This window comes from Mauremys reevesii, linkage group 4, assembly GCF_016161935.1.
Source record: "Mauremys reevesii isolate NIE-2019 linkage group 4, ASM1616193v1, whole genome shotgun sequence".
In the NCBI taxonomy this organism is placed as follows: Eukaryota; Metazoa; Chordata; order Testudines; family Geoemydidae; genus Mauremys; species Mauremys reevesii.
In genome coordinates, this window is record NC_052626.1 from 128,819,297 (window position 1) to 128,836,680 (window position 17,384).

The 17,384-nt window shown below is 50.7% G+C and overlaps 1 protein-coding gene across 1 annotated transcript in view; it reads right to left on the reverse strand.

The window, feature by feature from the left end:
* The window catches only part of GRM4 (glutamate metabotropic receptor 4), a 152,163-nt gene extending 138,651 nt beyond the window's left edge, over positions 1-13,512 (reverse strand). Inside the window, exons 1-2 of the mRNA XM_039536416.1 lie at positions 13,144-13,512; positions 8,106-8,322 (exon numbers count right to left, since the gene is read on the reverse strand). Of these exons, the coding sequence (XP_039392350.1) occupies positions 8,106-8,322; positions 13,144-13,251 (325 nt within the window). The 5' untranslated portion in view covers positions 13,252-13,512. The remainder of the gene's footprint in view (positions 1-8,105; positions 8,323-13,143) is intronic.
* Positions 13,513-17,384: the final 3,872 nt, after the last annotated feature.

A 17,384-nucleotide genomic window follows, 5' to 3' on the forward strand; every position in this document is an offset into this window, starting at 1 on the left:
CACACTTCCAGCATGGGAGCGGGGGTGTATCCTGGAAAGCAGGGGTCAAAGTGAGCAAGCAACTCAACACGCATGCCCAGGGAATGCTGTGGCTAAAATGCCGTGGTTCTCAAAGTTTTGTACTGGTGACCCATTTCACACAGCAAGCCTCTGAGTGCGACCCCCACCCTTATAAATTAAAAACTCTTTTAAATATATTTAACACTATGATAAATGCTGGAGGTGAAGCAGGGTTAGGGTGGAGGCTGATAGCTTGCAACCCCCCAGGTAATAACCTTGTGACCCCTGAGAGGTCCTGACCCCCAGTTTGAGAACCCTGGGTCTAATGTGATCCTCGGACATGTGAACAGGGGAATGCTGAGCAGTAGCGAGGAGGCGATTTTAGCTCTGGATATGGCACTAGCGAGGCCAATACTAGAATGCCACATACAGTCCTGGTGTGCACATTTTTAACAGGTTATTGACAAACTGGAGGGAGTGTGCAGAGAAAAGCCACAGAAACAACTGGAGGGCTAGAAACAAAAATATGCTTTACAGTGAGACTTGACGAGCTCAATCGGTTTGTTTGTCAAAAAGGAGACTGAGTGACAACTTGGTTACCGTGTATAAGTATGTTCCTAGGGAGAAAACAACAGGTACTAGAGGGTTCTTTAACCTAGCAGAGAAAGGCACAAGAACCGATGGCTAGAAGCTGATTTAGTTGGGGTTGGTCCTGCTTTGAGCAGGGGGTTGGACTAGATGACCTCCTGAGGTCCCTTCCAACCCTGATGTTCTATGATTTTATAAGTTAATGCCAGACAAATTCAAATTAGAAATAAAGCACTAATTTTTAACACTGATGGCGATTAATCATTGGAACTAATTACCAAGGGCAGTGGTGGATCTGCCATCTCTTGAAGTCTTCAGATAAAGAGATTGAAGCCTTGTCCGGGAGGTATGCATTAATCAAACACCCATCCTGGCTCAGTACAGGAGTAACCGGATGAAATTCTCTGCTCTGCACTATGCAGGAGATCAGATTGGATGATCTAATGGTTCCTTCTTTCTGGCCTTAAAATCTGTCAACAACAAATGCCACTCGCTCAGGTGTGTCTACACTGCAATTAAAAACCCGCAAGTGGCCTGGGCCGACTGACTCAGACTTGCGGGGCTCGGGCTAAGGAGCTGGTTAATTGCTGTGTAGACATTCAGGCTTGGGCTGGAGCCCAGGCTCTAGGACCCTGCAAGGTGGGAGGATCCCGGTGCTCAGGCTGCACCATCTAAACTATAGTTAAATGGCCCCTAAGTCGTAGCCCCATGAGTTCAAGCTGACACAGGCCAGCCAGGCGTGTCTAATTGCAGTGTAGACACACCCTCAGACTCCGTATTGGAGGCAGATCCCTAAAGAAAGGGCTACCGCACTGGGGGAACAGGCCTGAGCCACAGGACAGCAAAGCCACCCTGCTGGGATAGAATCCAGGTGCCATTTGCCTCTAAAATAAAGTCTTTGCGCCAGGCACATCCATCAGGAACGGAAGCATCAGTCAGCGGCCACTAGCAGAGGCCGGATGCTGGACTTGACGGATCAGCGCTCTGACGCAGTACTGCAAATCCAATATTCTTAACACCTCCTCTACCACAGCATGACAGACTGTCTAGCTCAAGGGCTCCAGGGCAGGCACTCACACAGCACCAGGGGAACAGGAGCCCCCCCCCCACCCCCAGACCTCTGCAAGTCGGGCAGAAAAGAGCTCTTCTCTTGGATGGCAAATCTGTGTGAGAGAGAATGCAAAGCGACAACAAAAAACAGTTACTTTCCCCTTTATTCTTCTTGTTGTCAGAGGAGTCGTGTTATCATTAGGGTTCAGATGAGGCTGCTGCTTAGCACTGACAAACCCCAGTCGGGTTAGCAGCTAAGCTGTTAACGGAGAGCAAGAAAACCCTTTTTCTACGCTAACACCATACTCCCTGCCTCCCTCCCACTTTGTCATGCACACACAGCCTACATCCAGACAGGCACAGATACACACACAAGCACTGTCACTCACATCTATGGAGTCACAGGTACGTCTAGTCACATGTTCTAACCGCTATGTGCCACATATCCCTGATCATCCATATGCACGTTCAAGGCCTACAGAGATGCACCCAGACATACACACACACACACACACACACCCCTATGCACGCACCCACAGGTCATACGCCCCTGGGTATATGCAGAAACGCAGACAATCAACACGTACACACAGTGCTAGGTGTGGACACCTTTGCCCTGAGTAACACCCGCAGACCCGCTCACGCATGCACAGATGCAGGTGTATACACAACAAAGCAGGGCCGGCTCCAGACCCCAGCGCGCGCTTGGGGTGGCGTCCCGCGGGAGGGCGGCAGGCAGCTCCGGTGGACCTCCCGCAGACGTGCCTGCGGAGGGTCCGCTGGTCCCGCGGCTCCGGTGGGCCTCCCGCAGACGTGCCTGCGGAGGGTCCGCTAATCCCGCAGCTCCGGCGGACCTCCCGCAGGCACCTGCAGGAGGCCTGCAGGAGGTCCACCGGAGCCACGGGACCAGCGGACCCTCCGCAGGCACGTCTGTGGGAGGTCCACTGGAGCTGCGGGACCGGCAACCACCAGAGCGCCCCCCGCAGCGTGCCGCCCTGCTTGGGGCGGCGCAAATCCTAGAGCCGCCCCTGACACAAAGTACACCCACATGATCGCAAGTACAAGTGCATCCAGAAACAGCCACACCTGCCTGCTCTGAAGCACACACGCACTCACGTAAGACTGCAGACCTGACAAAACATTCTGCTTTTCAAGTTAAAATCCTAAAGAGCAGCGATTCCCAGCTGAATCCCTAGACGGACTCTTCTGCATACTAAAAGCACAGCCGGTTCTCAGAGCCACAGCATTACAGAGACATTGGATTAACGCAGTTCCTATTTATAGGGCTTTGATTAGAAGCTCGTCACCTAGAAGTTTTTATTCCCGTTATCCATTTATAAGGCCATAACACAGTTTGACTTGCACTAGATGGACTGGTGTCCCACAGATCTTGCCAGAATTTAATGTGCCATTCAGATACAGTTAAATTAGTAATAGGCAGCAGTCGGTGCACGGCAGGACTCTAACTGCCTCCAAAAACACTCTTTAGTTCTCGTCTCTCCATGGATTATTATGCAGCAGATAGTCAAAGAAACGCAGAACAGGGGCAGGCCAAGCCGAGCTCTCCCCACTGCCAGTCCTACATCGTTTCCTGTAGCATACTCCTGCTAAGAGAGGTTAGCACCGAGTGAGCACCCTGCAGACAGTATTGCAGCATCGCTGCCCACAGCGCCTCCTGCTGGGAGATGCTGGGACTCCCCACGCCTGGGCAGCTCCTTCCACTGTTTCCTATGGCGCCTTCTGTCGGGAGAGGCTGGGTGCGGAGTAGCTGTGAGATGGCCCCCAGCCAGTGAACTTGCACCACTGTTACAGGAGTGCTCGGTATTCACATGTATGTCAATAGTTAGTGGATAACGTACCATATCAGCTCTTAACAACAGCGCCTCCTACTGACAGAGGCTGGGACTGGAGTAGCTCTCTGTTCTCCCCTTCCCCGCCCCCTCTCACTGCTCCTGCAGATTTCCCTATAGAGCCTGCTTCTGGGAGAGGCCAAGACCTAATCTCCACCCCCACAGCTAGGGCTCCTGTCCCGCTCCTTTCAGAGTCTCCTGGTGTGGCTCAAAGCTCCCCCTCCACATCCAGGACTCCCGCTTTATTTCTCCACAGCAGCCCCTCTTGGGGGAGGCTGAAGCCGCAGCAGCTGCAAGCTCCCAGAATGCAGCCGGCGCTCTCCCCCTACTCCCACTGGCGATAATCCTTTCTAAGCATCCAGCAGCACCCGTCAGCAGAATGCTTTCCCATTCCTGACAAATCCTTGCAAAGAGTTTTGCTGAGCACAGACTTTCAGGCTGTCCAAAGTCTATAGACAAGTTGAAGTACCTGCCCACAGGGATAATTCCACTGAACTGGGAGAACCAAGCAATGGTGCCAACTTTATTTTCCATTAAAACCTGGTAATGTTGAGGAAAAGTCCTCTCCTGGAAAGTGCCCTGCACAGTGAGTGATCTGGAAAGGCCGGGAGCGTTGGAATAGGCTCACTGGCTGGGCCACAGCAAAGCCCCAACTTATTTCAAGTCTCTTTACACGCAGCAAACGCATTTCCTAGCCACTTACTCAGAAGGAACTGCAGCCAGATGACACTACGGTCCAGAAACTGCTATGGATTGACTCAAAGATTCCAAGATCATAAGGGACCATCCAGTGTGATCTCCTACATAGCAAAGGCCATAGAGCTGCCCCTCCCAACAGCAGATCTTTTAGAAAAACATCCAATCTTGGATTCTAAAGTTGCCAGTGATGGAGAACAGAATCTAGATCTCTTGCTGGGGCTCAACGGATGGACCATGCTCCCCCCAGTAACCATGTAAGTTCTTTGGGGCGGGCACTGTCTTTTCTTTCTGTGATTGTACCACATCTAGCACAATAGGGTTCTGCTCCATGACTGGGGCTCGTACGTGCTCCCCCAGTACAAACCATAACAACAACAACAGGAGTCACTGCCTCTGTAGGGCAAATTCTGCCTTGATTTACCCCTTGTACAACCCAACTAGCATGGGAAAAAGGCAGCATATAATTTGGCCCTGTGTCTTGAGATAAAATGTGTTGTGTTGTGTGCATGCCATCACCAACTTGAGAACAGCTGGGGCATCTCTGTTGGCAACTGAGCACCAGCAATCAGACTGGAAACAAGACATACATATAACAGAGTAATGTTCTCTGCCCTTGTTTTCTTTCCATTTCAGCCATGGGGGCTCCTCTCTTGAAAGGGGGAGCTGGTAATACCACAGCAGAGGTGGCATCATTCTACCAATGCCACAAGGAGGGAGAGAGGGGAATGTGCTTGTGTTGTCATGGCAAGTTCAAGATGGAGCCTAGCATCCTGACCAGCCTGGGCCACAGGGAGCTTGTTTCACCATAAGAGGGAAGGGGGAGGGGGAGTTTCCCCACTGCAACAGCTGGGGCGATGACCTTGCATCCCTGCATTGTCGTGGCTGTATGTCTCAGGACACTGTCACAAGTCTGCAGCCCCGTGGACATGCAGGGAGAGAGGGCTCCGCCGTAGCGAATATGAAAGCATGATCCAATGAGGCTGCTGGACACTGACAATCCCTGTGGTTCTCTCTGGCTCGCCAACTCCCAGACTAAGGCAGCCTCTGCTACTTTAGACTCCAACACCAGGTCTCCTCTGAGTCCTGGCCTGGATTACACAGTACCAGATGGGGATAAACTACAAAGGACTGCATTGCTCTTGCAGACAATTTCTCCCTGAGCCCCTAACGTTCCTCCTCAGCATCCTATCCCCCCATCTCACTGGCCTCCAGGAGCAACAGGCAGCACAGCTCACACAAAGAGAGTCTTAATCAAGGCTTTGAAATTTATGTCGTGCCTGGTTCATCGTTGGTCCAGAATCATTTTTTTTTAAATCCCCCAGCTGTAGTCACTGGTTGCCAGCCTGCAAAGGGATGATTTATACTTCAGGGAATGAATCAATACAATATGTGGCCAAAGACATCTTTAATCTCGCAGAAGGATTAGGCTGCAGAGGGGGACGTCGGCAGCAGCCCACAGCCGTTCCGTTCAGATTTCAATTTGGAGATCGGCGCCTCTCTTCCTCCCTTCTTTTCTTGAGCTTCAGCTAAAGACGTTGGAAACATCAAACCTCATTTAGCAGACAGGTGCTGCTGTGATTAGCTGGCTACCTGTTCCATGCTAGCAACACGGAAGGGGCCCGGGTACTGGGGGCTGCCTGGGGAGAGACCCCGTTGGAAGGAGAGTTCAGAGTTAACAGGGAGATGCAATGCTCCACGGATGGGGGGAGATGCAACCCCACATTCTGGGTTTGTTTGTCAGCTGTGACAGTGCAAGGGGGCCACAAGGCAGCCAGGCAACGCTCCCCATGGGGAATATCCCCGCTGGCATATGCCCCTTAGGAACCACCCTGGAGCCAGAGGGGCGTCAGGGCAGGAGAGGGAGGGAGCGGCTACTCCTAGTCACTCCAATAGAGGCTAAGCTGCTGCAGACAGGTTAAATCTGCCCCCAGTGCTACTCTCACCTGTGCCGGGGGCTGCATCAGGGGAGGGGCATTGCCACCCCACTGGTCTCTGTACATGCCCAGGGATGAGTTGGAGCCTATATATCTGCCTGGAGAAGAGATGCCCACAGCAGAAGCGAACAAATAAGGATTGAATTGTCCAATCACCCCGCAAGGCTGCAGAGTCCCCGAGCTAGGATCAGGGACCCTGAGTAGTAGGGGCAAGGACCAGGAACAACTGAACAGAAGACTGAAATCCCCCTCTCTTCCCAGGAGAGTGGTTCCTCTCTCTGAGCCACGGGACCTTCTGGTGCTGGAGCTAGGGTCTATCTCCATCCTCGGAAAGGGTGACCCCTCCATTAGGGTGAAAGCCCTTGGAAGGGGAGAAGAGGAGTAAAGGAGAGGGCTGTCTTTCTGCCTCATCCCCACCCTGCATTGCTTCTTCCTCCCTGGACTGCTACGCCTCCCTTCGTCTCACAGGGACTGCCCAGGTGGAGCCCAGACAGAGTCCCAGCCATCAGGGACCCTCCCCCCCACAAGACCAGTGCTATGCAATTAAAAGTGCTTAGGCAAGATTTATGGTGGGATTCTAGCTTCAGGGTGGTACCAATGTGGAGCACTTGGTCACTATGTGGTCCGCAGGAATAAGCAATTACAATACGGTTGATGGGCCGAACACACAGATACAGAGGCATTGGCATGAGGTGGGGAACGCACACATTAGGCTATTTGGGGATTTAGCACAGGGAAAGAGGAAGAGGTGGAAACAGGGATAAATCCACAAACCCTTGTTCAAGTGAAACGCCAATGGGCCCAATCCTGAGCAAGCAAAGACATCACCATCCATCCCATTCCACATACATTTCCTCTCTCCATCACGGGCCTCGTCTCAGTGCGGTGTTCTAGTCGCATTTCACCCTGATTGTTCCCTTCGGCCTGACTCTTCACATGCCCCGTGCCAAACACTGGCATCTCTCGATTGCACCTGGGTCGTGCACCAGACCCTAAGGCCCCCTAGGGTGGATCACGACTGAGGCTGAATTGTATTAGCCTAACCACGTGGACAGAGCTTGATGTCACGTTAGCACACAAGTCCCCCACAGGCTGCCCCCCTCCAAGTTCAAAAGCAGCCTAACCCCCACTGCCATGGACAGGGGTGGCTCTAGGCCCCAGCACGCCAAGCACATGCTTGGGGCGGCAAGCCGCGGGGGGCGCTCTGCCGGCGCCGCGAGGGTGGCAGGCAGGCTGCCTTCGGCGACTTGCCTGCGGAGGGTCCGCTGGTCCCGCGGCTTCGGAGGACCTCCCGCAGGGACCCTCCGCAGGCAAGTCGCCGAAGGCATCCTGCCTGCCATGCTTGGGGCAGCAAAATGCCTAGAGCCGCCCCTGGCCACAGACGGGCCTCAAGAAGCTGCAACATTCTCCCGACAGGCCGCAGCAGTAGCTGTTTCCCAGATGCTAACAGGCGCTTCCCAATTCTGCCATGCTGGTAACACAGCACAGGCCTGGGCGCGGGCTAATGCAGCACCCTCCAATGGGCAGCTGTTACCACAGCAGATGGAGCCACAGCTGCCTCACAGTTTGCACTTGAGGACAAGTGCCCCTAGGATGTTCCTTAACACACAAGATGCTTCATAAAAACCAGCCCTTTCCCCTCCAGTTGTCACCACTTTCCTTGCTAGCTAGCCAGAGAAGGGCCATTCCTCACCTGCTTGATGTATTCAGCCGTACGGATGGATCAGTGATGGGGAGATATTAGAGGTGGGCCTAGAACCTATGTCCTTCAGCTTCTAAACTGAAGAAGTTGCCGTCCAAGCTTAAAGACTAGCCTCAGTAATTCAACCCCAGCTATATCCAGATATGTTCTACCCCCAAACTTCCTTGCAGTTCCCGACACCATGACCCATAATGCAGCTCACCCCGAAGAGATCCAGCTGTATTTTGCTCCCAGACCCCATTTCAACCCCATGGCCCATATCTCAGCAGGAAGTTCACTCACCATCCTCTCTGGACTTCTGGATGAAGGCCTCCACCCCACTCTCGCCGTAGCTTCCCTCGGAGGCTAAGGTGGAGACGTAATTCCACTTGAGCTCCTTGACTATGTCCACCATGGCTTGGGCCTGGTAGGTGTCGGAGGGCACAACGCGGGAAAAGAAGTCGTACCGACTGTTGTCGCTCAGGTCAGGGGCAGTGGAAGCGTAGCTTATCTGGGGTATCTGCGGGGGCAAGGAGAGAAAGGTCACTGAAATAAAGAGGAGCAAATTGCAGGAGCCTTAGACCACAAGCCGTCTCACTAGCATGACACGGGACGGCTTGAGGGAAGGCACACAAATCACACAGCAGGTGCAACATTTGAAGAAGGCAAGACTGGGGTGTTGTAGATATCTGAAGTACCATTGTCAACTCACATTCGCAATCGTTGTCTACCCTTGTGTTTTAAAATCCACAAGTTCTGTTTATTTTTTAATCCTATTTTTCTCGCTATTGGAATAAACTCATCATCGGTCACCACTAGAGATAGAAGCCAGGACTTAGATTCCCAATAATACTGCACCTTCCCAGGCACTAAGATATGTTCACCAAGCCTTGGACTTCAAATAAGGGGGCTGGGACGGAAGAAAACAAAGGCTTTTGCTTGCATGCTACCAGGGGATACGCTAGTGTTCCCTCCAGCAGCTGTTCTTCAGGAATCCGATCTGGGCTTCTCCCAGGCATGGCACCGTGAGGGCTCTTGGGAGCAAGCAACTCAGTGGCAGCAGAACACCAAAAATTTTCCCCAGCTCTCTACCAGCACCTGAGCAATAAGGGGGGTGAAGCTGGGGAGCGGACAAGTGTTTTGTAGATGCAGCTAGGTGCCATAAGATCATAAAAGTGTTCTTGTACAGAAACTTTCCATCCACAGCTGAAAGCACTTCATAAAGGCAGGCCTGTATCATTGCCCCTGTTTGACAGGTGGGGAAACTGAGGCACAGACTGGCAGTGACTTGCCTAAAGTCAAACAGCAGGTTAAGAATAGAACCAGGAATGGCCCTAGCTGTTTTGCCAGCCTGGGCAGAGGAAAACATTTTCACACTGCCCACACCAGAAGCAAGGCAAAAAAACAAACAAACAAAAAATCCCATGGAAATTGGCACTCGGGGCATCCATTCTGCTCACCTGCCCATAGAGCTGGTGCTGAATAGAACTCTGTTCTCCTTTAGTCTAGTCCAAGGCAACACCCTATCCAACGGACCACACTGTGTCCTTAATCCTTCCACAGAAACTTAAGGAATTAGCTGAAGCAATCTCAGAACCATTGGCAATGGTTTTCAAAGACTCATAGGGGAAGGATGAGATCCCAGAGGACTGGAGAATGGCAAACAGTACCTATCTTCTAAAAGGGGAACAAAGAGGGCCCAGAGAATTATGGCCAGTCAGCCTAACTTCGATACTTGGAAAGACACTGGAACAAATTATTGATCAATTTGTAAGCACCTGGAGGATAATAGGGTTATAAGGAATAGCCAGCATGGATTTCTCAAGAACAAATCATGCCAATGCAAGCTAATTTCCTTCTTCGACATGGTTATTGGCCTAGTGGATGGGGGAAAGCAGTAGATGTGATGCATCTTGATTTTTAGAAAGGCTGTTGATACAATCCCACATGACATTCTCATAAGCAAAGTAGGAAATGTGGTGTAGATGAAATTACTATAAGGTGGGTGCATAACTGGTTGAAAGACCATACTCAAAGTAGTTATTAATGGTTTACTGTCCAACTGGGAGGGTGTATCCTGTCCTTGGCCCAGTACGATTCAGTATTTTCATTAATGACTTGGCTAATGGATTGGTGAGTATGCTTATAAAATTTGCAGATGACACCAAGCTGGGAGGAGTTGCAAGCACTTTGGAGGACAGGCTCAAAATTCAAAACAACCTTGACAAATTGGAAGAATTGGTCTGAATTCAACAAGATGAAATTCAATAAAGACAGGCGCAAAATACCTCACTTGGGAAGGAAAAATCAAATGCATAACTACAGAAGAGGGAATAATTGGCTATGTGGAAGTATTGCCAAAAAGGATCTGGGGTGATAGTGGATCATAAACTGAATATAAGTCAACAAGGTGATGCAGCTGCAAAAAAGGCTAACACCATTCTGGGGAGTATTAACAGGAGTGTTGTACATGAGATACAGGGGGTAATTGTCCCACTCTACTCAGCACTGATGAGGCTGGAGTACTGTGTCCAATTCTGGGCACCAAACTTTAGGAAAAATGTGGAAAAACTGGAGAGTCCAGAGGAGAGCAACAAAAAATGATCAAAGGTTTAGGAAACCTGACCTGTGAGGAAAGGTTAAAAAAATGGGCACATTTAATCTTGAGAAAAGGAAATAGTGGGTTGACCTGATAACTTCCAATAGGTAAAGGGCTGTTACAAAGAGGACAGTGATCAATTGTTCTTCATGTCCACTGAAGGTAAAACACAGGCATGACGCCGTCCGCCCGCCGCCCGGCCGTGGACCGCCGCGCGCAGCACGCCGCGGGAGCCCACCGAGCCAAAAATGACCCTCCCAGATGCCGCCCCAAGCAGGCGCTTGGCCCGCTGGTGCCTAGAGCCGCCCCTGGTTACAAAGAGGACAGTGATCAATTGTTCTTCATGTCCACTGAAGGTAAAACAAGAAGTTACAGGTTTAATCTGCAGCAAGGGAGATTTAGGTTAGCTATCAGGCAAAAATAACCTTTATTACTAGAAGGCTAGTTAAGCTCTGGGACAGGCTTCTAAGGGAGCTCATGGAATCCCCGTCATTGGAAGTTTTTAAGAAGACATTGGACAAACACCTGGCAGGGATGAGCTAGGTTTGACTTGGTCCTGCCTCAGCAAAGGGGGCTGGATGTGGTGATCTCTTTAGGGCCTTTCCAGCCTGTCATTTCTATGATTCTGTGCTTTCCAAACACAGCAGCCAGAGACCAACGACGCAAGCAGAGAACAGAGTGAGGGAAGAGAAAAGACGGAGGGATATTGGTTCCAAGTGCCACGTCTTTTTGACACTCCCAGGGCTTTGATCCTTGCCCAAGCCCCGAGCTCTGGAAAGCTCCCTGCACTGAGGAGCCTGGGAGAGGAAACAAAAAAGGATGGGGGATATTTTTCTCCTCCTCGCTCCCCAATTAATAGGGTCGGTCTGATGACCCACACAAAGAGCTGGGGGGCGGGGGGAAAACCAGTTGCTGCTTTGTATTTTCTCCCACAAAAGTTCTTGGCTTGGCAATAGAGCCAAGCACGTAGGGGAGACTCCAGAGTCTCCCCTAGAAGAAAAGAAACCAACCCTCTTCTCCTGAAAAATACAAAAGGAAAAAAGAGAACACAACAAATCTAGATCAATTCTAAACCCTTCTCCCAGGCCCTGCCACAAAAGAGAGGAACTAAAGGGCTTGTGTCAACTGGGTTTGATGCTGCCTAAACAGCTGGCAAAATAGTTGTGTGATGCTTTAATTTCTCCCTCTTTTTATCTCCTCTTTTCCCCCCCCACCAGCCTCTCCTCTGCCCACACTTTGAGCCTAATTATGTCGATCTTCAAAGGGGACAGCCCAGAACTCCCAGGAGAGGGGGGAGACCAGAGCAACTGAGCTATCAACAAGTCTCTTTGATTGCCTTTGGAGTAGCATGGGAACTCTGTGCCTGGCTGGCTGGCAGAGAGAGGTTAACACCTCCCACATGCACACACACCCCTACCGCTTTCTGTGTATATGCTCTGCATTGGCCTGTCAGGCCACTTTGATCTCCTCTGTGTGCTCTCTGCATGCATGAGAGCGTAATCATTCTTTGCCAGTCAAGCTTAGGACCGTTTCTCATCTGACAAGGCTTGGAAGCAAAAGTGCAACCCCCAAGAGCAGAGGCCCGGCCTTAGTACAGTCTATATCACCACCACCAGCCTGTGGTGGCAGGAAAAGCCCCCAAAAGGCTCCGTTTGCTGAGACAACCTTGCCCACTCTCAGAGAAGGGGAGGAGCCCAAAAGGGACTGGGGTGGACTGATAACTTGGGGCAACTCAAGGGGGACAAGGAGGCGAGAAGGTCCCTTCATTTGGCCTCTGGGAAAGAACTCCACCACAAGAACAGCAGCAGCTCCCCATCAGGAACCACAATGATAAACTAAATATGAGGGGGGACAACCAAGGAAAGGGCCAGGGAACAGGAGTGGAGGCAGCCTATTTGAATTGTGGAGCAGATGGACGGAGTCCACCAGAACAAAAGGCCCGCCCCCCTCAGTCACAGGAGGAGCCACAGAGCCCAGAAATCAATTGCTTACTTGGGATAACCAATGGAAAAGACAGGGATGGGGTGAAGATCAGAGATACCAAATAAGGCAACCAGGAGGAGCGGCCAAACAGAGAATCCCAGACAATGCCAAGGGGAACTCCACCTGCCAACCATGACAGCAAGGCCCCATAGCCATAGAGAGCCTCTCCAGGATTTAGTTTTGGCACAGTCCACCATCCAAGCAAGCCTGGGAGAGGGAAAGGGCCCTGACTTCACCCTCTGCTGGGGGCGGGTTCTGAAATTCTCCCCAAACAAAGCAATAAATATGCCTTTTAAATTAATCAGAGCTGCCTTGCATTGAATGGTGCATTAGAATGATTTATGATCTTGAGCTACTTAGCACTTCAAAACGCTCTGCAGACATTAATTAATCTTAGAGATAGAAAAGGCCTATTAAATCAAGTCCATTCTCCCCTCACCAACCCGCTGTTCCCATAGAGAAGATGTATCCAATGTTAAATTGGTAATGCGCTTTCTCAGCTACAGTTTTGTTGGTTTCAAGCTGATGTTGCTACTGCACCTGGTTTTCTAAAGCACTTTGCAAACAATGCACACAGGAATCAATCCCTCTGCCACTTACATGCAGCCACCTCTGGGGTGGAACTCAACAGCTGTCTAACAGCACACAGTAATACAGTACAGCACTTGAGGACAGGAAGTGAAGAACAGTAGAAACCCACTTAAAACTTCAGGGGATGTTTTTATTATTATTTTTTTAAGCCCAGGGGAATGTAGTTACCTGAGTTGGAGTGTTGCCAGGATATGAGGGTATCACTCCTATTGTAGCCAAAAAAATTGAATTGCCCGGGAATCTTTGGTGAAAAGGATCAGGAGCTGGGTTTTGCATCTCATCTGAAAGATGGTGCCCTCTAACACCATGCTAGAGCAATGGTTCAGAACTGATTGAGAGCTAGAGTTGCAAGGGAATATTACCTAAACCCATCTTTCCCTTCTAGAAACCAGGAGTCAAATCTGACTCAAGTTACCAAAACCATCAGTTTAGGAGCTACAACCTAAACCTTTATCCTATTTTGTCCCCCACCCCATATAGTTCAAAAACAGGAAATAGCCCCACAATACTGCTAGAGGTTATAGCAATGCTGCAATCAGCACAAGCTTCTTGGATATATGCTGAATGCAGGCAAATTGGCACAGGCTGTGCTCAGTCTGAAGGAGACATAACACCTGTGTCAAGCAATCAGGTAGCCCACAGCCTAAAAGCGGAGGCAGAGGGAGGGATAGGTCAGTCTGACCTGAGCCTGGGGAGCAGATTTGATGCCCACGAGCTGCGCGCTAGGCTGCTCATAATGAAAGCTACAAGATCAAGCAATTGTACTGTTGGCCCTAAGCTTGATTATACCCTCCCCTCTAATTACTGGCACACATGAAGCTGTTTGCTCCTGCATAACTAGTGGTGTAACCCAGTGCTCTTTAGGGGATCACCCACAAGCTGCCCTTGCCCGTGTGTTTCAAAACCAGGAATCTATAGGCCACCTTCCTGACGAGGCAATTGCTAGGAGGTAGCCTGGCAGAGCTGTCAGGAAGACTTGTGCTAAGTGGGGCACCCAAATGCCCTGGCACCAAGCATATTGGTACATGGCATGGAACTCAAGGGCAGCATGGACTTGCACAGAAGTGGGCACTCTTCCCTCTCAGAAATCAACACACACAAGCCTCATATTTTCTTGTATTTATGTTGTCCTTGATAGATGAATAGAAATTACTTGTTGGCTGAGTCACCAGTAAATGAAAACAAAGACACAAGGCATTCACAGAGCCATTAGAGGGGAACAGCAGACACGGGCTGTGGTCTGTTAGAATAACAGAGCAAGGATTGCAGGCTTTGGCTCAGGCAAAAGCTTCCCACTGAAGTCCTCCAGCAATGCACCCCCAGGACTGTCACGGTGGGGTGTCTGCATCCCAGCACTAAGGGGTTAAAAGCCCAGCTGAGGGTCTCACTCCGGTGAACAGACAGGAATGGCCTTCTGACGCTATCCTGCAAAGGAACACCCCAGCATCCTGCATTCTTGCCTTTGACCTGAAGGGGGCAGCACGCAAAGAAAGCTCTCACAGAAAAGAACCCCAGATGGCAAATCCCCATTTCTACCAAATCCCATAGTGTGTGCTCCCCTGACACACAGCATTCCCTGTGGACACAGCCCTCTTTTCTCCTTTTCCTCCTCCTCCTCCTCCTCTCTTTCTCACTCTGGTTGGCTCTTTTCCCCTCGCTGCAGCTCTCAGATTCTCTTATTTATTTATTTGCTTTTCTCTTTCACTCTAGTCCCTCTCTCTCTCTATTAAATGTAATGCCCGTGTTGTAAACCCACGACTCCACCAGAATGTTAAAAGGCCCTTGTAAAGTGGTGGCTTCTCTTTTAACTACCTGCAAAAGGAGAGCGAGAGAGAGAGATTGCAGAGAGGAGAGGGACAGAATCTTTATCAGGGCACAAATAGGATTATTGTGTGTGACAATCTGCTTTGTGCTCCATTCCAAGAGGCTGTGATCTGCTTATTGGATATCTGTGACCAGGAGAGAGTGTGTGTGTCTGTGTGAGATACATCATTAAAATTCTGCTCAGCCAATGAAGCACTCATCTTGTAACTGTTTTTGGTGGTGGAGGGGGTGTCCCTGCCTCCATTTCTTCTTCCTTCCTTTCTCTTGGAGACAGAGAGGGTGGAAGTTGGGCAGTCAAAAATGACACACACACAAAAGAGGCATTGCATGATTTTCAAGAAGGTGGGGAGGGAAGGGGTGAGACAGAGACAGAGAAGCAGTGCTGGAGTAGACCTGTGTATTTGTATCCAGGCATGCATGTGTGAATGCCTCCACATGGGTGTGAGTTTGCGTGTGTGCAGCAGTGAATGAGGAAGGAATGGCTGTGAAGCTGATTTATGGTGTGCGGGCATTGGAGTGTATGCAGTGGTGAGTGCTTGTGAGTGCGAGTTTACACGTGGGTTAGCATGCCTATGTGTGTTTGTGAGAACACTTGCCTGTGTGAGTTTGGATGAGTGTGTGCATCTGGATTAGAATGTGCCACGGATGAGTGTGTGCAGGTGTGTGCATCTGGATTAGAATGTGCCACGGATGAGTGTGTGCAGGTGTGTGCATCTGGATTAGAATGTGCCACGGATGAGTGTGTGCAGGTGTGTGCATCTGGATTAGAATGTGCCACGGATGAGTGTGTGCAGGTGTGTGCATCTGGATTAGAATGTGCCACGGATGAGTGTGTCAGAGTGTGTGTGAGCAGTAGGGCTGTTCCGATGCAGAGGTGGGGTTGGTAACGTCAAAGTCCCTGCTGTCAGCTCACCCCCTATAGCAGGGGAATCATGGAAAGACACTGCAAAATCCAATCTGCTGCCCATCTTTCTTCCAAGCACCAATTCACCAGGCCCACAGCTGCTTAATGGAGTGCAGCTCCCACATTCGGAAGCTGCTCATAGGCTTCCCAGCTCCACTGAGATCCTGTTGAACTCTGCCTTTGTAAAAGGGCCTCATTTTAACATCCCCTGACACTTGAGAGATTTACAGTTAGGGAGGTAGGCACGAAACAAAGAAGGAGCTATGTGCTGGTACCCAGGACTACAGCTGCGCAAAACAAATTAGTGGTTGGCAGGCGATTCCAAAAAAATTGTGTGCATGGGAGGGGGCATGTGTATCATTTTGGGTTGTCCCCAAACCAATTTTTTTTTAAATTCAGCAAATCGTATAGTTGAAAAAAATTGGTTTGGGGCCAAACCAATTTTTTTCTGGTTTTTAATAAAACAGAAGGAAAAGTCAAGACCAAAAGTCATGCTAAGGCTGAAAAATCCAAATGTTCCCATTTTGATAATGTCAAAACATTTGGAACATTTCAGCTCCTCAGAATTTTTGTAAAAGCAGCAAAGAATCCTGTGGTACCTTACAGACTAACAGACGTTTTGGAGCATGAGCTTTCGTGGGTGAATACTCACGCCTTGCATTCGACGAAGTCAGGGCCGCCCAGAGAATTCCGGGGGCCCGGGGTCTTCGGCGGCGGGGGGCCCCCGCTCAGGGGCGGCTGTAGACCCCAGCGCGCCAAGCAGGCGCGTGGGACGGCCCTTTCCCTGGGGGGCGGCATTTGGCTCCGGTTGAGCTCCCGCAGGCATGCTTGCGGCAGGTCGACCGGAGCCCGGGACGAGTGACTGCGGCGGGTGCCGTGGTCTCGCGGCTCCGCTTGACCTGCCGCAGTCATGCCTGCGGGAGGTACAGCCGAGCCGCGGGACGAGCACCCCCTCCGCAGTCATGCCTGCGGCAGGTCCACTCGTCCCGGGCTCCGGTGGACCTGCCACAGGCATGCCTGCGGGAGCTCAACCGGAACCGCAGGGGCCTCACAAAACAGTCCTGGGGGCCCCTGCGGGACGCGGGGCCTGGGGCAAATTGCCCCTCTTGCCCCCCCCTCTGGGCGGCCCTGGACGAAGTGGGTATTCACCCACGAAAGCTCATGCTCCAAAACGTCTGTTAGTCTATAAGGTGCCACAGGATTCTTTGCTGCTTTTACAGATCCAGACTAACACGGCTACCTCTCTGATACTCAGAATTTTTGCTGGTTTTTCCTTAAGGAGCAATTCAGCGAAAACAGAACCAGGTGGCAAAACACTTCAGTGTCGTCAAATCTATATTTTTTTGCCAAAACAAGTTTTAGATGAAAAAGTTTCATCTGACTCTACCAAGACCCAACATCATGTGTGTCAGCATCCCCAACCTGTAAGAAATCTATCTGGCCCTCGTCACTGTCACATCAGAGCATCTCCCAACCTTCAACGCATTTATCTCACACTGCCTCTGTGAGATAGAGCAGTGCTATTATCCCGCATTGGAGAGAGAGACTAGGGGACTTTTGCTCAAGGTTACACAGGGAGTCTATGGGGAAGCAAGGAACTGAATCCAGGTCTTTCCGTCTTAGGCTAGCCCTCTAATCACTCAACCATCCTTCCCCTGAAGGTGCCATCTCACCCATAGAC